We start from the raw sequence: 24,517 nt of genomic DNA, 5'->3' as shown, positions 1-24,517 counted from the left end.
CAACGATTGATTATGAAAAAAATGTTTATTGATCTTTGGTGTATCATATTCGTAGCTGTCTGCTGTGAGTCGAAATTTGGAGCTGTCAAAATTTTGATAATTAGACAGAGGGCACCATCATTAGTTTTGAAGAGCAATAAATAAATATACCGTAAAAAAGTTGATAAAAACTATGAATAATTGATGGCAACACGATTCAATCGTTTCCAAGTATGCTTCGATCGGGAATTGCACAATTTTACCTTGTGTTTTTCATTATAAAAAAATACTCGGAATTGAAATTCGATTTTTTATAGGTTTTCAATAGTTGATCTGAAAAAATATCACGTGGCACTCGCGGAATCTATTTGCCGGGCGCTATTGACCTTCGTTTCTAGCCTTTTGCATCCACCAGTAGCATAAATGTTGTAAGGCGGTGGGCCATAAATCACAGTCGATAGAACATCTTGTTCCATCAAAGACGACGGTGGATCAGGATATTCGTCGGATTCGAAAGCGTCTCTCATGCACAATTTCACGTGTTCTTCCTCAAGAGGCAAAAAAGGCACGTAATAATCTATCAAGGACGATTGAATTGCACTGCTGTTCAAAAAACCACCGTTTTCTGTGACAGCGTTGCTGCTTATCAAACTCTCAAAATGATGCAGTTTCATCTCTTTGCGTTTCTTTCCCTCTATCCAGAATTTCAACATCTGATCCAATATTTTCGAACCACTTGCGTTTGTCAAAAATATGAATATCGCTTTGTTGCTGTTCAGTCGGATCTGACGCGATTTGTACTCCAAAAATACCGGTTGAGCATAATCCAGAAAAGGCTGAAGTATCTCTAACAAACCCTCAGGCATTTTGTGCACTTCGTCAAATACGAATATTGACCTTTCGCATTGCTGCAGCGTTTCCACTAATGTGTTTTTTATGAATTCCTGAAAAAACAGTGTTTTTAGTTTCTCTGAACTAAATTTTGGTGACTGAACTAAATTTTTTCTTTATAAAGTATAACAAAAATTTACTTTTTGCTGTGCTGGACAACTACAAAAAAGCACAATCTTCAATGGTTTATTCCAACAATTGCATTATTCAGATTTTCTATAAATCTTAGAAGCCTATTGTACGATAGAAAAATGTTAAATTCTCAAGTTTGCAAAAATAAGTCTGGACTTGTAGAAAAATTTCAAAATCTCATTGTGATTGACATATTTCAAAACTTTTTAATGCTTTTTTATTTTACCTTGTGTTCTTCCAAGCGACTTTGAGAAAAAATGCTGCCGCTGAATAGTTGAAAGAACTTGCTCTTTGTTCCATGTTTTAGGAAAGTTGAAGTAATAATGGAAGAGACATAATTCTTTCCAGTGCCCGTTGGTCCGTGAAAGCTCATAACCAGAGCTTTGGCAGGATTTTGAGTGGCCTTGTATCCACGGAGAGCTCTGACAACAGTTTCTTGAACAATGTGTTGTCCGTACAAGCGCGAAGCCAATTGTCTCTGAAGTTCTAGAGTTAAGCATTCAAACGATTACACTGGTGGTTCGGCTGAACTAGAAATAATTTAGCATATTCTAAAAATGCAAGAGGAAACTAGATTCTTCAAGGTCCTTTATCAAAATTACACACCTGTTACGTTGATCGGTATGTGATCATCTATGCAACATTCGACGAATTTGCATTTGATAAAATTTCGATAACCGTAGAGAAAACCAACTCCAACTGGCACACTCCATGTTAAAGGATCAAAAGACAAAACACCGTTGATTTGGAACAAAATGCCAATAATCGCCACAACATTGCGTATTTTCATTTTTTTTTCATTTGTTACGAAAATGGGAACAGAATCCAATTGCGAGTGAAGATTCGAGATTTTCATTCTGAGTGGCCGATTCGCGCACATGGCACTGTTATTTTCGAAACGGTTAGTTTGGAAACTGTCAAAACTTTAGTTCTCTTCAGTCGGTACTGTTATCGCGCGCGGTATAGACAAAAAAATAATCTCTAATTCCAATAATTGCGTGATTTTAACCCCTCCCTTCCTCACATGTTATTTTGCCACTATATCAATCTCAATGCTCGAAATATTTTTATCGCTTTTGTTCATTTTACTTTCCTTTCTCTCATTTCCATACGTTTTCGCTATGCGTTATATTTGAACAGCAGAGTTGAGAGGAGTAGAGTGAAACAGAAGTTGAAATTACAGAGTTCATTCGTTTCCATTGAGTTTACAAATCGGAGAGTCGAGATAGTTTACATTTTTGGCACTCCTCATTGTGGCGCAGTTACAACTCGTTCGTCTCGTTCAACCTGTTGCTTCCTCCTCCTCGTGGTGGCGAGAAAAAAAAACAGACAGAAAAAATATACAGGAAAGATAACACTTTATGGTCGTATGGTCCCACTTCCCACTACTCTTTACAGCATCCCCCACTTTGCGTTTTCATCTTCGAAATTTGAACTGCCTCTCGGTGCGACGACCGTTGCGATTGAGAGAGCCGAGAACGAAACGACGCGACAAAAAACGCTGCAAGTAAATTGCAACGCGTATGCATCAACCTTCGATTTTTATTTTTTCCAAAGCAAGTGCTCAAAGCGAAGATTTTATGCTGAAAAAATTCGTCATAAGTGAAAGTACAGCGTTGATACAAACCCCTTGGCTCATCTCTGTTCAAATTATACGAGCTACAACATTGAAAGAGTAAGTTATGCAGGTTCCTGGGAAGTAAGGGTGATAATAATCATGTGGAGTGTTAGATCAATAATCAATATACTTTGTTTTCCCATATACGGCGAGAGTATTATTATCGTGACGTGATCCATTCAATGTAAACAGATATTAAAAAAACACTCTTTGTAGTATAAAAAACGGAAACAATTCGAGAGTGTTCTTTGATCCTTTATATAATATATCGGTGAATATTTTAAAAAATCACTGAAAACCAATCGAAGTATGATTTTTTTGTTGCACCCAAATCCCCAAATTCACGAAATCAAAGTAATACGTTTTTTTTTTTGGGAGTGTAATAAAAAATTCGAACAAAATAAAAAAAAATATTTGCAGTAAATCTGCAATCTTTCACAAAATGAAACTCCCATGGAAAAATATGATAAAAAAATTTTGGGTGTTACGGGTTGGTCATTTCGAACTCTACCAATTACTTACCATTAATTGACCGATCAATATAAAAGGATTTCAGAATGAGTGATTACGGAGATAACATTAAATACAAATGGACGCCAGAAAGCACAACGCTGCTGGTATCAGTCTGGACAGACAAACAAGTACAGAAGCAACTGGAATATGCCCAAAGACCTCATCTCATATGGGAAAGTGTTGCTCGTTACATGAGAAAAAAGGGATATACAGTATCAGCAAAACAATGCAGGTCTCGAATGAAACAAGTATTGGTTTGTTATCGCGAAGCCAAAAGAGCAGGAACACGAGCCGGCGTTGAACAGTATTACGAATCCATCGATAAGGTACTAAAAGAAAAAAAGGCTGAATCAAACGACACGAATGGAGTTGATACAGTTGGTAAGTTTTTTTTTGTTTCATTGGGCTTTCATGTTTGGATATTATTTTCTCTGAAAATTGAATCTTTTTATAAATTATTGTATTGTGTACAGATGCAATAGTACCGGTGAAATCACCTCCCAAAGATGTCAAAACCAATAAGAATCTGAGGATGAGATTCAATAAGTACAGCGAGCCTATCGAATCTCTTATAAGAACTGAAGCTCTTTCTCCCACTTGGCATCTTGCGAGTGAGTATTCTCATTTCTAAAATTGCATTAAATAAAAAGTTTTTTTATTTAATGCAGATACAATAGTCACACAACTAGCTTGAGATAAAATTGTTGAAAATTCGTAAATTGAATGAGCTTTTTTAATTGCCTTGACAAAAGTATGTAAAATAGGATGAAACCAAATTCATTGAATATTCATATTTGAGACTTGATTTTTGATTCAACATGAACAATTGAAATGAAAATTAAACTAAAAGCAGCACAGCGATAGCTAAAATAATGCAAAGTTGTCAGAGGTACAATTAGTAATGGGAAATGTGCCAGTTTGATTATCCGGAATTTGAATTTTTTGATTGATTTTTGAAGATGAAGAAGACTATCCAGATTCGGCAGAATCAAACGAAACGGTGTTACCGTATCGTACGTTTTCGCCGACTCGTGATGCAGCAACGAACACACTGAACAGCCGTTCTCAGTTATTGATGAAAGGTACACGTCGAGCAGCGTCCCTCGACGATCAACCAATCAGAGAAGCTCGTCCGTTGAATCCAATGCCTAATAATCGTTTTGGCGAGATGCTGTATCAAAACGCTGTACAAAACGTGCAAAATCAAATAATTCAAGAAAACATGCAACAACGTAATCTACTGCAAAGTCAATTTATCCAGTCGGAAGGTACGAGCATGTTTCCACAGCAAGATTTTCTGTATCGACGTAACGGAAATCGCAATGATCTGTATTACGGGGTCGATGAGATTGCCCCGACCAAATTACGTGTTGGAAATCAGCGTGCAGACTTGGGAACGGCGAATAACCCACGGATCATCGAAAATACAGTAAGAACGCAAAATCAGCTCCAACAAACTTGCGGTATCGATAATCGCGCGATGCCTCAAGAACCACGACGTGGAAATTTCGCTCAGAATCTCGCGATGAATTACAAACATTACAAGGACGGACCACCAAATGGTTTTTTCATCGACACCAATGTCACCGAGAGTCGACAACGCTCCACCAATTATTCACCTGAAACTGCGGTCAATTTGAACGAAGCTTTTTGCCAAGTCAACAAAGATGATAAAAATCATAATTTGAACGATAACTATGACCAACAACCAATGGATGATGTCATTCGGGGCATGAATGCTACAACTATCACTCACAATGCCACTTTCAACGACGATACAATTTCCATCGAATTCCTCGAAGGCTCCCAATCTCCGTCTGACAATGGTGCTACTGGCTCCAAAAGTTTGTCCGATAATTGTGAAAGAGTGCCCAATGTTCCTGTTCGCAAGAAAAAAGTTCAGAAACTTGAACAGCTCATGCTTAATGCTATTACTTCACAAACTGAAGTCGTCAACAAGGTAACTTACTTTTTTTTTCTTGAGTTATCACAGTCCGGAATATGCCCCGACGATTCAAAATCCATTATGAATCTTCACCGATACTATTTCATCGAAGGCGTCTTATAGATTTTTCTCTTTTAGATTTTAGCTGCTCAAGACGCTATGGTGTCACGTTTCCTGGACCTGGATCGCGACCGTCAAAACCGGTTGGAAAATCGTTTGGATCATTTGATGAACGTCGTGTACGCGTCAGTGCTGAACAAGAGTTCTGAAAAAGATAGCGAATCGAACGTTCCAGCAGTTTCGACGGAGCCGGTGATAACCAGTTTGGCACCGCCACCGCGTCCGGGCACGGTTCCACCAAAGCTCGATCTCGTGCCACCGAAGCCATGTCGAGTTCCTTGTACGACATCGAACGTCGAGCTAATAAATCAAAATCCCGTTCAGACGCGTCCGGGAATCGTTTCGCCAATAAAACAGCCGGGAGCGATATGGTCGAAACTAGGTCCGGTGTCTCAATCGCCGTTTGTAAAAGCACAACAACAGTTGGGACTGCGCGGAATGTCGGCAAACAGTGAAATACGAACGCAATCTTCAGCCGAGCGTAAAATATCACAGGAGATGGCAGAATTGTCAATGGACCGCCGCGCGCTCATATACGAAACGGAAAAATTTCTCGAGATAGAAAAACACACGGAAGAACAATCGGAGAATGCGAAAATAATTACAAAAATGGGCCAGGAAGTTGCGGCGAGAAAGAAATTGTTCGATTCGCGTCGCGAGCCCAATCCCGGCATAATATTGTCAGCTGCTTTTTTAGACGCGGAGCGTTACGTGTCTTCGATCAACTGCGATTATCCAAAACTCGCGAGTTCTTCAAGCGGCGGTGTTTCCGGTGGTGAGGTCGACGACGACGAGGAGCTGTTGTTGCTGGCTGGTCAAGTCGACAACTACGAGCGTCTGCGTCGTTTGAACATGCCATCGGAGTACATAACCAAGCCTTGTGACTCTTCCACACCTGCGAAGCTCCCGATGCCAGAAAAGTGTTTAGACAAAGAGGAAGAGAGAAGCCAAGTTCCCAAACAAACGATTCAACAATTGGCTCAGCTCGTCATGAAGAGCGCGCGTTGGAGGGACGCCACTGGGAACGAACAAGCAACGAACCGTTTCCCTCCAACATTCAATCAACGTTTGCCTAATGATTTCAACATCCCTCCGCGAAGGAACGAGCTTAACGACGTTGCAAAAAGGAATGACGAGCTTATTAAGAGAGAACAGAACTTGCCAGCTCGTCGATCCTACGCCGAAGAACTGGCTGAGAAAGAGAGTCGTAACAAGGCTCTTGGGTGGCTTCAAGATCGGTATTCTTACGGCTGCGAGAATCCGATCGTTCCCACCGATCGTGACGTCGCAAATCATCGAGCTTCTCGTGAAGCTCCAACAGCTCTTGCCGCAAAATCGTATCCGATCGGTTTCTCCATGGATAATATTCTTCGTAATTCGAATCAAAATCGCCAAATTCCTTCGAATGATCGTCGAGTAGATTTTAATCCCGATATAGTCGGAACGAATACTTACGCCCGGAGAAACGTCGGCTTCGTCGACTTTGATGAACCCATCGTTGACAAGGTTCCAACCACTTATCCTCGACAACGCCATCAAACACACGAACTCGCCCAACCACTGTCCCAAAAGTACTATGATAATAATTCCGGCAAATATTCTACTTTGCCAGTGATGCATCGACACATGATCGATCGTTACGTGCAGGGTAATAATCACACTATCGCCCGAAAACTTCACGACAGAGATGAACAGGTTTCTGACGAGGATGAAGAATTTTTGGACACTACCACGAGTATGCATCCGCAACCCCGTAAAACGTCACTCACTTCTTCGTCTGGCAAACCTGGCAACTGTGCCATTTCATAAATATAATCCTTCATTTTTTTCGTTTTCGTGATATAACCACCGATGTGCTGAACAATTCCATTCTATATTCGTGGAACTATTCAGTTGGATAGTGATATTTAAGATTTATTATTACAATCCAGATATGGGCATTTTTTGAATGGAAAAAATTTGTTAAAATTCATCATTAAGCAGCGTGAAAGATTGATTTTTAGTCAGATTGTGTAGCTTTCATGTTTATTTACAATTTATACTCTTTGATTGTTTAGCTTTCTTGCTCATTTCCAATCCATGCTCATCTCTGACTTCCAATTAGCATTTATTTCTACATTCCTAGAACAAAAAGCAATTTTAATTTGGTCTCTGATCGTATGAGGAATTTATTTTTTTCTAGGAACTAATTTCCTGTAGAGGAACGAGGCTATTATATGCAATTCTGATCAGCACCCAGTGGTTCTCAAGCAATCATCAATAATTGAGGGAAAACTTGAAAAATTTGGTAATAATGAACGTTGATAAAATACTGGGATATTTCGGTCATTGAATTCGATTTTTTTCGACCTGGGCGCTTTCGAGTACTGTTTTCAAACATTTCTCAACAAAACAGAAATAGTTCGTTGATCGAAAAACTACGTAAAGAATTATCATTTTTCGAATTGTCTGGTTTACTCAAGCCTCTTGGTATACTTTGAGGATTCGTTATTTTTCTATAATTTTGATCTATAAATAAATGAATTAAAGGTACGATCGGTCGTGGGACCGAAGAGAAAATGGGCCATACGAAATTATCATTGCCATATTAGAAATGATGCTCTAACGAAAATATGCTTAAATTTTTTCGTCTAATTAATCTCTAATTTTTTTTTTTTCTAATTAATTTTTTTTCGTCTAATTAATCATAAATTAGCCTGTAATGATTAATGCAATTGTTAGTACTATTACGTAGAAACTCTTAGGAGGACGCTTTGGGGTCCAAGAGACCTGTAAAATAAGTAAAAACTTGAGGATTTTTGTTTCTCGGAGACAAGCTCGATTGACTCTACGGCATTTTGAGCAGAAAATGAACTATGCATCAAAAGTTTGTCCTGGAAAACGTGATCTTGAAAAATAATATCAATTGCATTTTGACCGGGTCCCACTGACCCTGTGTACTCCTGTCGTTATTCAAATTTAGCTGTGAAAAGAATAACTTGGAAAAAACGCAATATTCGTGCAAATAATGTCGACGATTCAAGCTCTCTTTCGCTTCATTTAAAAATGAAATATATAAGCGAATGAGAAAAAATATTCTGGAAGATGTGACGTGCAATAATCGTTGAAATACGAAGGTCGAAGCGAGTGAACTTCTGATTCTGATCTTTCCCACATCTTCTAAACCTGGCTGATATCGAATTATCATAAAATTGAAATTTTATAATAAACTATAACATTGTTATATGAAATATTTGACTTATATTGAGCAGAGTTTACCTTAAAAGAAACAGAGAAATATCTTGATCATTGTGATTGATGATGGGGAGGGCTTCCAGCTACGGTTCTTTGATAGATAATAGCTTGAACCGTTTATCCGTAGAATAAGTTTGGACAATAATTTTTATATCATTTATACTTTGAATAAATTTTCTTCCACGAGTATCTGCCATGCTCATCGAATTCTTTATTCATCAAATTATTTTTTTTCCAAGGTAGAAAATAACCGAAGGAGATACAAGTGCACAGTATTTTTAAATATTCATCAAATCCATTGATGAACTATTTATTTTTATTTATTTACACACGATTTTACAAGGCTCTCCACCCGAGAGATAACTCGTAAGCTATCGGAGAAATCTTGACAAATAAAATCTTTCTCCGTTTGGTCCAAAGACTAGAATACAATTCGACACGTTGGCAACAAAAACTGAGATGTGAGAAATCGACGTACGAAGTGACAACGAATAACTGATCCCTTAATAACTCGTTTGAACATGAGCTCTCGACTCATATTGGCAAGATTTTTCGAGAACAAGAGTTTTTAGCATCTCTGGCAGAACACACTCACACTACATATTTGTACTACATTTTTCTACGGTGTTTTATAACACGATGATATACTTTTGGTGCTCATTTGTTTACGAATTTTTTTTAGGATCACTCGGATCGACGACAGCTCCACTGAATAATTCGTATCCGGTCTTCGCCCCATCGCTGCTCACGGTTTTAGCGACTATGGCGTAGTAGAATGGCCGATTGAGATCCATTTCCTTCGGGTATCTCATGCATCTCAAAGAAATCTGAATTCCTGCAAAAGAAAATGGGTCGACCAGGTTCATTACTTGCGCACAGGACATTCGATATCGAAAGTTCAAACGACGGAAAGCATTATTTTCGAAACTTACAAGCAAACGGTTAAGGAAAAGGAAAGAAATAAGATGAGTCAAATTTCAGTGCCATACTCAAATGCTCGTTTATTCATATTTTCAAAATACAGTCCATTCACTTAAATTCACAATCTCCGTAGCATTATTATTAGGGTCGCTTTTTTCACGTCTCACACTCATGGTTCTCGAAGGGAGGCCATAAACAGCGTCGCGTTTCTACTTATGAGCATTAAAATTGAGCCTCGATTTACTTCGAAAGGAAGAGGCCCCAGAGTTAACATCTTATTGTACACAATCGTTCCTGCAACACATACAAATCGAATTGTTTTTCCGTTTATTTTTCAAAATAAGTGTACGTCCATGCTTCGATATTCATTTATTTTGATTTTTTTTCATTCAACATGTGCAAGTACAGAAATTAAGATTTTCGTTCAATACACATTTTCGTTTATTTCACACAATTGGAGTATTTTTATCAGCGCCTCATTACATAAACCTCCTTAACAACTTTACTATTATAATCCCCGAAATTCGAACGACGTATTAAGCACGATTTTCTACTAAATTTAAAGAATAGATCAAATCATGATTTGCAATGAATCTACGTGAATTTTTTAGAGAAAAAATCACATAGTTGAGTATCGTTGGAAAAGATTCACGGTTCTGTCAGTCGAGATACGAAGAGAACCGTCGTTTCGCTGATCAACATCAAAAGCGAGGGATGATCCACTTTGAAAGTTATTGTTGGAATGGTGGATTCCAACACTGCGGATTCGACGACGAGTATTACGCCTAAAAAATCGTAAATTGTTTTATTCGCACAAAAAATCTCAACTTCTTTCCATCCAATGTGATATTTTTGAAAAACTCTGCATTAAAACCAAAGGAAATGAACTCGGAAAACAAATTTGTGCAATACCATTTTTTCCCAAAGTACGTTTTCAAAGTATTCGATTTTTCGTGTCAATAATTGGCGGACAATAAAATCTATGCCTGTACTGTTTATTCACCAAGTCTTAAAGTAGTACAATAGACGAAAATCTCTTGGCCTTTTTCAGTTGCTTGTTTATCATTAAGTGTCATGGATTGTGTCAGAAATTGAGTATTTATTTTCCAGAGGTTGATGGCTGGTCCAGAGCAGCTATGAACAGAACAGCGTCATTGGTTGCTATAATGAACATCGATGGATGATCCACGTTGAACTCGATGGGCTTAGGTGGAGGCATGATTATTAAAGATGTTGGTACAGCTATGATTCCTAAAAGTAATAAAAAGTCGTTTTTTTTCGAAGATCAACACATTTTGAAAAGTATTCAATGAGAAATTAGGTTATAATGATTTGACAGCAAATGACGATTAGAGGCAGAGCAGGAAATTTTCAAAGAATGTTATAGATATAAAATTAATTTTCTAATTATTCTCAATTTTATCTTTGTTACCTGACTGTTGCTACTTTATATTAGCAGTGAACTGAAAAACGTGGATATTTGTCTGCATGGATCACTCAGTATTGAATTTTTACTTCTCAAAAGATTTTTTTTCAATTGGGATTGAATGAAGTTTCATAACCAAATGAATTTTACAAGTAACAATGTATATTTTGAACGTCACTGTTTTTCTACTACCCAATCGAATTTTCTTATAATTAATAGTTTGAACATGCGTCATGAATCATGCAAAAAACTCGAGTCCAATCCTTTTTTATGAATTGTTGACTAAAATTTTAATAATTTTATGGTATTTTTGGTAATTTTAAAAAATGTTCTAGTGCCCTTGTGAGGAAGGAAAGATCCGAGGGAATGAGTACGAAATGTCGAGTACGTGTCAATATCCATTTATTTGTAGCCAGCAAATATTATGGCTTGGTATTTTCGAGTACATCACATTAATTATGACTAAACCGTGCGAGAGTGACGATTATTGAGAAACGTTTACGAAATTCGACAAGAGAAAGCTTTTTTTTAGTAAAAGTATCAAAGCTCGATGTGAGAAAAGGAAATAAGATTTATGAAATACTGAAAAGAACGAATAATTTTTCAATGTGTTGCAATATAAAACTAGTGCTAATATAGTAAACGTACCAAAACGAAGGTAAATGCTAAAGTTCATCGACTCAAAATACCTCGAAAGAAGGTCTATTCCTATAGTCGACGACCGATCATTTCGGGATCGAGAATGATAAGATTTTAAAAAATAGCTATAAAAGAATATTTCACTGTTTTGTTCAATACGAAATCTGTCAAGTTTTCAGCTTGAATTTATAAATGTAAAATGAACATGAAAATGGCTCACTGTTTTCTTGAAAATTTGTCATAAGACGTGTCGTGGTTTAAAAAAGTTGTATCATTTTATGTGAATTTAATTGACGGGCAGTTCGCGAATAGATCCCCTGAAGAGTATGGTATGCTGATCTTGTGAACGAGTTGCTATAATGAAGTGGGCCGGCCTGTCAACGTTGAAGTCGATGGAAGGTAAAGTGGGACGAATACTAAGCAGCATAACTTGCACGCCTGAAAAAATGAAAAGAAAGATAAACGACGAGAGAAATGATATTTCAAGATGAAAAGAGGAATCAGGTTCTTCGGAGTTTCATCAGTAAGTACACCTGGCATTTCTGTGCTTAGTGTGTATTTAGAATACAATTATTCATCCCGTGTGTTATCGATTGATAAATATTCGTACACATCGTTCAGGAATTTTTGCTGCTCACCTGTAGCTCAACTTTCAATAAATTTATAACGAAACATGTAAATTTCCCACTGAGTTTTCAGGCTTTTTCAATAACAAAAGTAGCTCGCGGAGAAATTCAGTTTGGCTTTTTCAAAGTGATGCTAATCTAACAGTAAACAAGACGACGCCTTGCGAAACGATTTGAATGAGTGCAGGCCTGTCCACTTGAAAATGAGTTTTCGGTATAGAACTCGACCACCAAGAGGATCCATACGCCACCGCGACTAGAAAAAATATCAATAAGTAGGGAGCGAAATATTGAAAGTTTATAAATTATTAAATGATTCGGAAATACTTGGCGATATATCAAAAGGTGAAAAGGTTGCAGAGCGATTGAAAAACTCGTTTTCTTTTTTTCGTTGAATCAAATCGTTGTTGATATCAATCGATTTAATATTATTTTTTCAGAAATGTTAGTCGTTTTTACAGAGCTCAATGTGAAAATGATTCTCATGCAAAATTCGCTCACGTTTCAATGCCTCTTGTTAATTCATGCAAACTCAAATCGATTCATTCTTCACACAGCGTTTACTCCGAAACATTAATTATAGATATGAAGAGATGGAATGTTGTGTGTGAATTTTGTGTTTTTGACAAATTATAATTAGGGTTGAATTATTCTGGGAAAATGATTCTGTCAGAATCAGGCTTTCTTGTGTCTTTTGGTCCGGTGTAACGGAAACTGAAGAGCTTGACCAAATATTGACGCGGTGATGCGATGAAAGCGACGAAAGGATGGTTGGCGTTGAAGACGTCTGGTTCCGAATCGAAACGGTTTCCTAAATCGGAGTCTGAAAAAACGTATCGATTACTTGATTTTTCTTAACGTTCCAATTGTAAAAGTCAAAATAATGATTCAACTGAAGTTCTAAGAGTTTGAAAAGTTGATACTCTCAATCGTTAGTTTTAAAAATACTGAATAAAATTTTATGGATAATTTGAATGAAAATAATAACACTTCTCATGTTCTCTGGAAATAAATCACACAACATTTTACTTCACACACAAAAAAAAACAAACCGGACAATAATTCAATCGCGAAAAGGAAAATCATCAATTTTTAACACAATTAGTTTTCACAATTTTGCAAAACAAACTTATCAAACAGTGCTTTTAAGCATCACACAGTCAGAGCCGACATTTCGTGAGGTGTATTTTCCTATCGAAGCGTATAAAAAGCGTTCGTGCTTTGGAATCGCGGAAATAATGATTTCAATACCTTTACCTTGTGATAGAAGTTGCTGCGGATTCCTCAGTCGTTTTTTTTTTAAATATTTGTTCATTAACTCTCATCATCGTTTTCACTCTCGGACTCAAAACTGAGTAAATAAAAAGTCGCTGATATTCGCAAAAATGTTGACCAACACTTTTTGCGTATCGCGAACATTCGATAAATTTTATTCGCTGAAATCCGTCTACGTTTTCACTCACGTTTTCACAAGTTGTAAAATCGTTATTTATTAATCATTTGAACTTATCATTTTAAAATGCAAAAAAACGTTTCATTACACTTTGCAGAAATGTTATTCACCCACTTTAGTTTCTATTCTTTTAGAAAGAAAATTGATCCACTGAATTTTTCAATGTTTTTTGTCTTTACAAATTTATTCTGTAAATTATATTACAAGCTACTGCTCCTTCCAATATATATATATATATATATATATATTTTTTCAATTTTATCAACGACGTCATGAAAAGCCCACAGAAATAATAGAAATTTGTTTACATTCAAAGTTTTCTAGTTATGATAAGTTCCTTCGAAAACTTTGGTGCCTTGGGTCACAATGGCGTAATAAAACGGACGATCCACTTTCATTGTGACCACCGGTTCATCGAATTGAATAGCAGAAAAAGCCACCACAACAACAGCTGCAAAAGAAATTTATCGATTTTTGTTCTCAAGCAGTCTCAAAAAATTGTTTTCCTCTCAAGCTATTTTGATGCTGATAAAATATTCGAAATCTGAATAAATTTCTCCCCTACTTTTACACGTGCTCGCGCCAAAGATTTGTTTATTATTATAAAAATTTGATTGTTAGTTTTGTAGTTATGAATTTTGAAAAACCGTCTTGAATTCTTCTCGCTGGCGGAGAAGAGGAAGCGTCGAGCCTCCGTTTTTTCTTTTACCCATGCCAAATAAAGGTTCTTCTCCATCTCTTCGGAGGAAAAAATATTTAAAAAATTGTCTGAAACCGGGAATACCGTACAGCTAATTTGCCAAATCCCAAATATTTGCATTCCGCATTGAAATTCGTTTTAACAACGTTAATAAAATGCCTCCGAAACGAGATAAAATCCACCTGTGAAAAATCATCAACCACCTCGGGAGGTGCGAAAATCACACACGCACATGCCTCAAATAAAAACCAGTAATTATCACCCAGCACCGCGCATAAAAACACCTTAATACTAAAGAAAAATTTTAATTGAGCTTCGTCATTATTCACAAATTCCCTCACACTATTCAACGCAACATTAGTTGGAATCGGAGGCCTCGGAAAGCTCTAGGAAGTGAGAGTGATTGTGGATTAAAAAAACGAATAATATCGAAGCTTGGATCGTTGTAACGCAACTAAAAATTGCAGTCTTTGCTCACAATCTTAATTCGCATAATCAGAGCGCAATTTCTTCGATTCTGTTGAAAGTCCTAGAAATTATCACGAAAATCTGCATTTTTTGTGTTCCAACGATTCAAACTTCAAAACCATCGAATCAACGGTGCACTCGCAGTACGTTTTTTGCCTCGTTAAACAAAACAAAAGACTTGAAATGGTTGCTAAGCTTGAGAGAGGCTTACCGGTCGCTGCAGCGGCTTCGCTACCCTCTTCGTTGACTTCGATGAACGCCTTTTGGAGAACTTTGCTCACCGCGAGAGATGCATCGGAAATGCCGGAGAAATTAGCACTGTCGGTAAACATGTCGGTCATTCCCATCTACGAAGATAAAAAATCGATCAGACACACCGACACGATCGCAGAAGCTCATTCGACTTTTTCTCTACTTTTTTCTCGACTATGGGAAGGCCTCGATCACTCACTTTCTGGAGAACCGAATTGAGCGGAATTTCGCTCTCGATTTTGAATTTCGGCAAGTAAAGATTGACATCGCGTCGGCTACCGCTCAGAAGCTTTTCTACGGTGACCTTTTCAATGTTTTTCTCCAATTCGGCCAGGCCATCGACCGCGTCGGGCAGAACGACGAACATGCTCATCGCGTCGTTTGCTCCCTCGCTCTGCAATTGGAAAATCAATTCCATTTAGTCGTAGACGATTTATTTTGGGTTTCAGTCCAAGTCGATCGACCCTGTCGATTTCATGAATCTTTATTAACTCCAATCTTTCGTTGGAGTTTCACCTTGTATGGAATTTCGACGAATTTGGCCTTGACATCTTCGAGAACACCGTAATTGTAGGAACCAGATCTGAACATAGTCGGCACGTCTTTTTTCGTCGTCGCGTCAACGTTGAAAGGACGAGGTTTTGTGTTTGCAACGTCGAACTTTTCAGCCCAGTTGCCCTTGAAGTACACGGCGTTGACGAGAACCATAGCGGTCATCGGGTCGAGATCATCTGTCGGAAAATTTCCTCATCAATTACCAAGTACGAGCAAATTTTGTAGAAAGTTTCATTCTCGTTGGCGAATGAATTTTTTTTTATAGGCAGAAAATAACTTGGAACGCGAGAAGCCAAAGGTGAGCCTCGTCCGCGATCGATCAAGCGGGAAGGAGAAAAAGTTTTCAAAGCCAAAGGACCCGCGAACGAGGATGAAGCGAGACTCACTAGGCGAGATGAGATCCTTGATTCGATTGTTCGTCTGAGCCTCGCACCAGTCGTTGATGGTCTTGCTGGCCTCGGCTGCTTTACCGAAATTCACTTTCTGCGCTTCCGAGCGGAAGCCCGTTTTAGTCATCTCGTTGTATTCGGCCTTGGGCGTGAATCCTTCGGCGAGGAATATCTTGTTCGCTAAACGCAATTCGACCTGTTTGTAGTTCTGTCAAACAAGCGAAGGAGAAATCCATTAAAACATCGTACGGAAAAGCGATTATTTCGGTTTCGAAGTTATTCGTTCATTTCATTTCGTACAAACTTACTTTAAAACTGTCAATGAAAGCCTGGAATCCGCTCTTCGCGACTTCGTCCTTTTCCGGGAGGGCGAGAACCGACCGCATTTGTTTTTCGGTATTTCCACGCGCACCGTACGCCACCATTGACAGAACCATCGAAGCACTCAATGGTGAGCAAATGAGATTGCCTTTCTTTTCCTCAGCGACTTTCTAATGGAAGAAAAAACCATGAATTTTTCACAGTTTCTCTGTGCACGTTGAAACCTTTCGATAACATTCTTTTCTGAAAATCACCTTGAAAAAGTTCGGCGAAAAAGTGTTTGCACTTTGCGTGACTGCTCGAAGAGCCTCCGACTGGTTCGGTTGGACCGCCATTGCGTCTGAACTTGACACGTGCCAAACGACAGCAGTGATTAACAAAACTGAAAAATTCAATCAAAAACATTCGTTTTAGTTTTTACAACGGAGAGGCTCATGGGACTCTGTCAAAATTCAGTTCTTTCCACAAAAACAGAGAATCCGAAAAATAAAAAACAAATGGACAAAACATCGGGACGAACGCGAGTTACATAACCTCGAAAATCAACTGACATTCGAACCTCCCAAGCTCGATGAAAACCGTCAATAATTATCCAGCCATAAACTTATGACACATTCGTCAACGAGATCAAAGATGCGACCCCAAATTCCAAATATTTTCATAAGCAAATCGATCGAGCGTTCAAGTCGTCCAAGACAGATGTTCGTCACGCGTGAATGGGGGGGGGGGGGGGGGAAGGGGAAGAAAAGTAATTATTCATGCTCACTCGCCGATCATTATTTCCACTTGACAGATGGGTAAAACCCGTCAACCGCTGATTAGCTCACACATTCACTAAGTTAACGATGCTGCACAATCACTCGAGCAATCCTGTAGGCGATTTTATTTATCGAGTGTCATATCGACGGGGGGCAATGCAATGTCAAACGTCAAAAACGGGCTTCGTAGAAAAACAGTCGAACAGTTTTTTACTAAATATATTTTATGAAGATTGCCAAGAGACACAAACGTTCGAAATTCATGGACGAGATCACCGCACGGTTTATCTGTTCGATGACTCATCGCGATATTTTTATTTTATCATAAATTTTGCTCATGCATGTTGCAGTATTTAATGAAAAGTGTGATCTCTGTTTGTGAGGCCATGAGTGATCGAGCAAACAAGTTCTTCACCTTGATAATATTTGTCTGGAATGAATGTTGAAAAAAGATTGAAATTCTGTGTGAATGAAGACACTGTGTTTGTTCAATGGAGATTGTTTGAGCGAACGGTCGACATCCATCACGCTCGCGAGTAATTATCACACGCTGATGCAATTCGTGTGTTTCTTTTATTGGAAAGAGACGATGTGTCAAGTTTGTGCGACGGAGATTCGCGGGATTTTTGCGGGCAGGTGAAATGGATCGGTCACTTAACCTCATTCGGAATTTTCGAAATCGAAATTCGGTGCGTGGAAAAAATTTACTTTCAAATCAGGCTGTCAGATTTATTCAAGGATCCTAAGACGCGGACGAGAAATTGGGAAAAATGATTTTGATTCGTGCAGAAAAATGTTGAGACATTCCTTCCAGCACAATATTTTTTATCGTCGAGGAGAAAACGTTTTTGGGAATTGCAGTCGATCCCAAGAGCCGTGAAATTCTCCCGCCGGATAAACTCCTTTGACGAGTTTACTTCCTATTTATGTTTTCCCCGTTCAACATGTTTTGCCACAATGTTTCACCTGCTGCGGAGACCCGCATGAGAGACGCTTGTTTTTCTGTCACCGTTACGCGATATCCCGGCGAATTGCCGTCGCGAAAACTTGTTTCGGGCCGATATTTACTTATCGATAAAAACGAAAGAGCTGGCTATTGAGCTGTCAAAAAACATTTTTCAACCATTTTCTCCGATGAAAGATTTTTCAGCAAACAAAAACACGGAAAACATGTTCGAATGGGAATCTCGAAAATTCGATGTTCCGACAAATAAAAAGGCATTTCGAGTCAAAATCATTTGAGACAAAAGTTCGAGGTGATAAATCTTCGAGCGACAAGTGGAATGGCAAAACGATTACGAATACTCTGATCGGCTGTGTCATTATTCACAAATACAAATCTATACGAAATTGCGTGAATCGATTCTCTTGTAAATAACGATTGAAGATCATTTCGAGGATAATCTTCACGGGAAATACCCAGCGAATCGTCGGGACGATTACACGCGGAGAGAAAATATTTTATTGGATCGTCGGATGTAATTATGATTATCGTTAAATCAACGCGGTCGATAAAGAAAACTATTTTTTTATCACATTATTCTGGGACCAAGTTTTTTCCAATTTGTCTTACAACCACAATGACATTGGAATTGACCGCGTCGTGATCTAATCTGTCGAGAACTGATGGCTCGAGAAATGGCTGCCGAAATTTCCATTTATTACTTTCGGTTGCACGATCACGAAATGCACGAAAACAAAAAATGGACACGATACCGAAAATGCGTACAAAAAAGTAAACAACTCTCGAGCCAGAGACGGGCGGGAGCAACGAAAATCATAATAACGAACTATAATTGAATCCTCGAACGTTTTATTGTTAGCCAACCGTCGATTGACATTGGGAACAATTCGCAAATGCACTAACGAGTTGTAGATATATCCATTAAAGTATAGACACACATCTGATTCGTGTCACGATCGGAGTCTGAACCTTTTTTATAGCGCATTGTATATTATCGATTTGTTGATTCGTCATAGCGGTGATAAAGTTACCGAGAGTGATAAAGCAGCGCGTACGTGAAGATCCAGATACTTAAGAACGCTTTGTGCATGGATATATACACAAACACACGATTTTTCAAGATGGCTCAAAAAATCACTTTTCACAGGTTTGACAGTCGAAAAGAATTCGCGACTCGATAGAATCACAAAAATGATGGAATTTTAAGGATGCTTGGAAAGAGAACGAGATGCAAAGCGAATGACAATTTGTCACTGGCGAGCACTCGCATGGACGATTGAGTCGAAGAACAAAAGACATCGAATGTCAAAAAACACAAAGACGAGGCATTGAACGATTTATTAAACGGAGGATAACTTTAACGAATAAAAATTCACGAAACTCTTGATGAAAAAAGTTGAACACTGTAACGGCCATGCGTAATGATAATATCGAGCCATCGAAGTTCCGAATTGGAAAGTTAAGAGCATGGATCAGTCGGTATATCGCAACCGTGAGTGCGAGAGAGATAGTTGCAAATTTCGAAATCAAAATTCTTTGTCACAGTTTGACCGATTAAAAAAAGTCTGTCAGTCGATTTTTGCCATCGTTCTGCGTAGGCTGACAGAGCCTTTTTTTAATCGGTCTAACCGTGTCAGAGAATTTCAATTTCAAAAATTCCAAGTGAGGTTAGTCGACTGATCCATACTCTTAACCCCAAAACACCAGAGTCGAGAACGAGACACTTTCAAAACGGTTCGATAAATCCATAAATCGTGTTACTTACGGAAACGCATTGTGTGATATTGAGAATGTCCTGATGTGTCGAAAGAAAGTATAACCAAGAGTAGATCGTTCTCTTCGAAATATCGGCGCTGATATGCAGCGAGATTCGAAGAGCGAGCCTTTTTCAACGATTGTCTAATACCTCCCCCACTCGAAAGATTCGAACGAATGATCCCCAGAGGTCGAAGCGGGAAGGAAACAAGCTGTGTAACGACACTGCCGCCACGCACAACACATATGTATATAATGACCTCAACTCGAAACGTGGCCGCCCGGTGTCTTCTTCACGTCTCAAGAAAACAACACACGTTCGTACAATTCCTTTTGATTTTTTTACCAATTACATTTATTTTATTGTGTCGATGTATTTTTTTAGGTTCGGAAGTGTCAAAAAAAACTGGAATTTTATGAAAAATAATTGAAATCATAATTTTTATTATTCATCGAGCCCAAATTCGTATAAAAGGAGGGAACAAAGCGGGTGTTCGAACCGCATGCTCTATTTCAATGTCAATGTTGTTTGTCGACGAAGTAAATTTTGGAAATTAATCTTCTCGTTGGTACAACATAAATTTCCACGTGAGTGCACGCTTCGATATGGAAGATTTCGTATTTCGTAAAAATATTGACAAAAAATCCGTTGCGTTTAATGCTCACTGCGGCGAAATTCGGAACTATATGTTTAACCTCCTTATGAATACTTCGACAGTTATATGTGAGCAAGTTCGTTGACAATCGTTTGTCTTTTGGATGAGTTAATTTTTAGTTGTTTGCAATCGATATACGAAACGCCGATGATATCATTAATCTTGGCCAATTATCGAATTCTCTTAACTCGACAGTCCAAGTAAAGAAAAGAGAGAAAATCGGTGAATTTATGGCCAGAATCATGGGACCTCGGGGCGACCTGTGTTTCGCTTTGCAAATATATCTGCTGCCAGAATGCAAACTTGGATAAAGATTGACCCACTTATATTTCTATCGAGTCAAATATTTTCTTACCAGCGATACTGTTTCGAGATTGTGGGTCTCGATTTCTCATTAATATTTATAGTGTTTTTTTTGTTATTTTTGACCTTATTTATCTAGGGATGCTGGCTTATCCAGCGATAAAACGGTGACTCGCGTGACACTCCTTGCGCTACAGTTTTACACTACAACGTAAGAGCGACGAGTGTGCGGGGAAAAATAAGAATAAAAAGCATGACATATCTCGTGTTCCTGCAGCAGATTTTCTAAAGTCTCGTTCTTCTCAAAGGAATCCTTCAATCGTGACTCTCGAACGCCGGTCAATATTACGATGCACGATTTCTTTTTTTGTCTTCGCTATTCATTACGAACTTGAAGTGCCAGACAACCTCTGAGTTTGAGTTCGACAACCTGCTCGATGAAGTCCCTCGTGTGTTATTTTTCCCCTTTCCAAGTGTTTCGTGTTTCACCTTTCTGTTCTTGATAAAATGCGTTGAAAATTTATCGAGCGGGTCTTCTGTTTCTAGGATAATATAACCTCAACATGTGCGGGCGGTTACGGGACACATTATGTCAGGAAACAGGATAACGCAGGTTTTTTTTATTTCCGGACGAGTATCGTATCTCAGACAGTGAAATTTATGGTCAAATTTTATTTATTGCCCTGCTAGTTCGCGTCCGATGTACACACGGCTTGATAAAAAATCGTAACGTCCACCGTAGCGCTTCTGACGCGTGTTCAAAAATTCACGAATTTTTCAATCAAGAGGTTCGAAAGTGTAACGAAAATGAACCTTCGGAGATTCGGAAAAACTTCGTATAACCCACCCGAATTCCCAAGAAAATCACAGCGTGCCAGGAACGCTTCGACACGGGATTCTGAGAACGCGAAAATTCTAGCGAAACGTCGTTATTGTTATTCCGACGCCTCAACTGACAAAGGTAATGCAAAGGAGTTCGAAAATATCGGCTAAATTTGATCGATTATTTGAAAGTTCACCATTTCTCATAAAATGTAGGTAAATTTAAAAAAACTAACGATATTTTCAACCGAATTCGTATATCGATCGATAAAGCTCCATTGCAAGCTCCATATATCGTGGGAAAAGCGTAACGACTATTTTAACGACGTGTCCGAAAGTCGGGAGAAAATAAAGTGCGTCACAAGCGCCGCCATTACAGCACCTCGATAAGATTATTCTGAATGCAACAAAAATGGCCCTGGATCCATCATTTTTAAATGTAAAAATAAAAAATCCGTTCGTGGAAAAACCAGAACTTTTTTATCCATGCAAATAAGATTCTCGTTGAAGATAAATATCACGTACATAAAGAAAGGACACTCGACGAAGATATACATATACGTACGAGACCAAAAAAATAGCAGACCCTGAGAAAGAAGTGAATAGGAGAAGCACAATGATTAATCGGTGTAGTACAATAATGGACAAGGTCTTGTCGTAGGAAAGACTGAACCGGACGAGCCGGTGAGGTTACGAAGAAAGAAAAAAAATCACAGAGAAAGAGACGATTAGAGAAACCACGACTCTGTGCAAATGACGCGCACACACAAAACAGTTGCCATGCTGAAGTCTTCGTAAAAAAATAAACAGCGAGAAAAGGGTAAGTAACATAAAATAAACGAGACACGCCGGCTGGCATTCCCTAGTTGCGGCCACGGACGGTCAATAAACATAACTTGCTACAACGCCAGTAAATAAACTCGCCCTTGCATAAGCGAACACAAAAACTAAATTCCATCATCGCTGAGAAAAGAGTTGGATTTTTGCTGATAAGATTTGTATTGGGAAATATAATGACAAACTCGCTGTAATCACAGAAAATTCCGTGATTTTTTAGTCTGATTTTTCAGTTGTTGGCATGTCTATTCTCGAACGACTTGCTGCAACTCTGCTCACAGGTTAGGTTCACCAAGAAAGTAATCCATCAAGTTTGAGATTTTGAAAATTTGAGAAAATATTCTTATTATACGAATTCGGGTTCTTTTTACAGTTGAATCGGTTGAATCCATAACAAAATGACTGTTCACATGTTTTCGTATCGCCAACGCCCTCTCGTGTTCGCCCGCGACAATATTCGGCGAAAACTTGGCACTTGTCAGTTGAAAGCTTCGGTGGATATTGAAAATTTTCGGCAATTCACTACTTCACGATTGGTTTTTCACACGGTCAAGTTTATTTGATTTTAACTTTACTTATCATCGGTCACAATGTAGCCAAAACATGGTTTGTGGGAACGAAACTGAGCTTGGATTGCTTGAGAGAAAATACACACACGTTTTTAGATCGATGACACTCTCGAGTTTTTTGTGCGATAATTTATGATCGGTTTTCTTTAAAAGCATAAGGAAACAAAAATAAAAAATGGAAAGCCCCAAATTTAATGACAGCAGCACGTACACCTGAGCTCCTCGTACTAAACTTTAAAGTGGACGTGTTCGTGCTTCGAATGCGTAAACGAGGATTAACACATCATCGAGTGGGTGTTTTGGTGCGGTGTCAGACACCGAGGCGCCCCATACCATGCTTGCTCGCGAGCAATTTCATTCAAGGTCGCGTTCGCGGAATATATTAAAGTTTTGTAAATAAAAAAAAGCAAAATATCATTCAATATTTTTCTCCTTTGACGTTTATTCCTTCGCGTAACACACAGTGACGTTTTCGTAATAACCACGGAAATAATAAAAATGATAATCGGCGTTATTTCCTTTCAAAAATCATACCTCCTGCCGTTGAAAAAACGAATAATTCAATGTCGTCGTTAAAAAGTAATAGATAAAACAATATTTTTCATGGGTATGTGCGGTCTCTGCGAAAGCTATAGAATTTGTGTGGACACGAGAAAAGCAAAAATACTCTCTCATTGGGGCAATGCTGATTTTACATGTTATTAAAGATTCTTACTCGTAAAATAGAAAAAGTACGTGTACGAAATGCCCAACGATAATCGATAAACGAGAGGAGATAATCCAGAAAGTTCACGAACATATCACTGGGGAGATTACGGAATTGAAATAATTACTCGTCTGTCGTTTCAAAGCGAAAAATGATCCATATTATGGTTATTACGTCTGTGCGAGATGATAAAATTCAATGAGAGTGAAAATGAGGACGGAGATGAGGGAAATGCAATTTCGAAAATAAACGCGAGTGTGTTTCCTGCCCCGAATAGATTTGTGCACTTTCTCGCGCGAATAGTGCCATTTTATCGAAACTTTTTCTTTTGACTTTTTTCCCAATCGCGTTGAAACAGGCCTTCGAGTCGTGAGTTTTTCTTTTTTATCAGCAGTCAGTAACGTAATATCTTAAAATATACGCAAATATGTTGGAATAACGTGATGGATCATCCGAGTACTTACGATAATTATTGGAAAAGCTGAACGTCGTGAATATTTTTTTCTCTCGGCGCAAACGAACGAGAATCGATTCTGTGGGCACACAATATTGGATTTTTCTTTGTTCGACTGGGCGTCGCCGGCTCTGTCGTAACGTTCTTCCGTAAAGTATACTGCGCTAACCTCGCCGGAGTGAGCAAATATATCGTTTTTCAGAGAACCGGCTGAAGCAGCACACGATCACGCGAAGATTGTTACGATAACAAACGGTCACTTGGGAATTATCTAAAATTATCGAACACGTTGTGGGCGTAATATACAGAATTGAATTCGTATCGATGAATTTCAGAGATTTCGATAACGAATGAAAAACCCATTTTTCGAACTTTGTTTTTTTTTCTTACGCATTCCAGTTTTCACGAATTCACGGATTTTCCAACTTCGGTGAATTTTTTTTTACGAATTCGAAAAAATATATAAATTTTCGTCTTTTTCAGATCTTTACGTACGAGCTAATCAAGATCC

At 38.4% G+C, this 24,517-nt stretch overlaps 3 protein-coding genes and 1 long non-coding RNA gene across 14 annotated transcripts; 1 reads left to right on the top strand and 3 right to left on the bottom strand.

Moving 5' to 3' along the window:
* Window positions 1-6: 6 nt before the first annotated feature.
* On the bottom strand, window positions 7-2,476 carry LOC122414296 (torsin-1A-like). Its single transcript, XM_043425425.1, has 3 exons — window positions 1,609-2,476; window positions 1,229-1,488; window positions 7-923 (listed from the first exon to the last, which is right to left on the bottom strand). The coding sequence occupies exons 1-3, from the start codon at window positions 1,880-1,882 to the stop codon at window positions 324-326; spliced, it is 1,134 nt and encodes a 377-aa protein (XP_043281360.1). The 5' UTR covers window positions 1,883-2,476; the 3' UTR covers window positions 7-323.
* Window positions 2,477-2,483: 7 nt separating this feature from the next.
* Window positions 2,484-8,621, top strand: LOC122414284 (uncharacterized). Of its 2 annotated transcripts, XM_043425400.1 has the most exons (5): window positions 2,484-2,677; window positions 3,169-3,514; window positions 3,607-3,744; window positions 4,093-5,093; window positions 5,217-8,621. In XM_043425400.1, exons 2-5 carry the CDS (start codon window positions 3,178-3,180, stop codon window positions 7,005-7,007), a joined length of 3,267 nt encoding a protein of 1,088 aa, XP_043281335.1. In that variant the 5' UTR covers window positions 2,484-2,677; window positions 3,169-3,177; the 3' UTR covers window positions 7,008-8,621. The 2 variants fall into 2 exon arrangements, with proteins under 2 accessions (XP_043281335.1, XP_043281336.1); XM_043425401.1 differs by lacking the exon at window positions 2,484-2,677 and having other exon boundaries at window positions 3,083-3,514.
* On the bottom strand, window positions 4,633-5,242 carry LOC122414303 (uncharacterized). 2 transcript variants are annotated; one of them, XR_006261733.1, is made up of 3 exons: window positions 5,103-5,242; window positions 4,890-5,013; window positions 4,633-4,752 (listed from the first exon to the last, which is right to left on the bottom strand). It is a non-coding gene; the product is annotated as an uncharacterized lncRNA (long non-coding RNA). The 2 variants fall into 2 exon arrangements; XR_006261732.1 differs by having other exon boundaries at window positions 4,644-4,758.
* An 84-nt stretch (window positions 8,622-8,705) lies between the features above and the next one.
* Window positions 8,706-24,163, bottom strand: LOC122414293 (antichymotrypsin-2-like). 9 transcript variants are annotated; one of them, XR_006261730.1, is made up of 9 exons: window positions 19,670-19,826; window positions 16,437-16,564; window positions 16,170-16,352; window positions 15,859-16,069; window positions 15,434-15,648; window positions 15,117-15,311; window positions 14,877-15,012; window positions 10,357-10,604; window positions 10,001-10,138 (listed from the first exon to the last, which is right to left on the bottom strand). XR_006261730.1 is itself a non-coding variant. In XM_043425422.1 (8 exons), exons 2-8 carry the CDS (start codon window positions 16,515-16,517, stop codon window positions 9,098-9,100), a joined length of 1,191 nt encoding a protein of 396 aa, XP_043281357.1. In that variant the 5' UTR covers window positions 16,518-16,564; window positions 24,017-24,163; the 3' UTR covers window positions 8,706-9,097. The 9 variants fall into 9 exon arrangements, 7 of the variants coding, with proteins under 7 accessions (XP_043281357.1, XP_043281350.1, XP_043281356.1 ...); XR_006261731.1 differs by lacking the exon at window positions 10,001-10,138 and adding an exon at window positions 11,639-11,856 and having other exon boundaries at window positions 10,466-10,604; XM_043425422.1 differs by lacking the exons at window positions 10,001-10,138; window positions 10,357-10,604; window positions 19,670-19,826 and adding exons at window positions 8,706-9,267; window positions 24,017-24,163.
* Window positions 24,164-24,517: the final 354 nt, after the last annotated feature.

The sequence above is a fragment of the Venturia canescens genome, chromosome 8 (assembly GCF_019457755.1).
Source record: "Venturia canescens isolate UGA chromosome 8, ASM1945775v1, whole genome shotgun sequence".
NCBI lineage: Eukaryota > Metazoa > Arthropoda > Insecta > Hymenoptera > Ichneumonidae > Venturia > Venturia canescens.
The sequence above is the reverse complement of the archived record's forward strand: the minus strand, read 5'-3'. Positions and strand labels throughout refer to the sequence as shown.

Coding starts and splice junctions, on each gene's coding strand:
- LOC122414296 (XM_043425425.1), bottom strand. CDS start 1,882: ATGTGCGCGAATCGGCCACTCAGAATGAAAATCTCGAATCTTCACTCG. Junction 1,489..1,608: donor CATACCGATCAACGTAACAG/GTGTGTAATTTT, acceptor GCTTAACTCTAG/AACTTCAGAGACAATTGGCT. Junction 924..1,228: donor GTCGCTTGGAAGAACACAAG/GTAAAATAAAAA, acceptor CTGTTTTTTCAG/GAATTCATAAAAAACACATT.
- LOC122414293 (XM_043425415.1), bottom strand. Junction 16,070..16,169: donor CTTTCATTGACAGTTTTAAA/GTAAGTTTGTAC, acceptor CTTGTTTGACAG/AACTACAAACAGGTCGAATT. Junction 15,649..15,858: donor CAAGGATCTCATCTCGCCTA/GTGAGTCTCGCT, acceptor ATTTTCCGACAG/ATGATCTCGACCCGATGACC.
- LOC122414284 (XM_043425400.1), top strand. CDS start 3,178: ATGAGTGATTACGGAGATAACATTAAATACAAATGGACGCCAGAAAGC. Junction 3,515..3,606: donor GAATGGAGTTGATACAGTTG/GTAAGTTTTTTT, acceptor TATTGTGTACAG/ATGCAATAGTACCGGTGAAA. Junction 5,094..5,216: donor AAACTGAAGTCGTCAACAAG/GTAACTTACTTT, acceptor TTTCTCTTTTAG/ATTTTAGCTGCTCAAGACGC.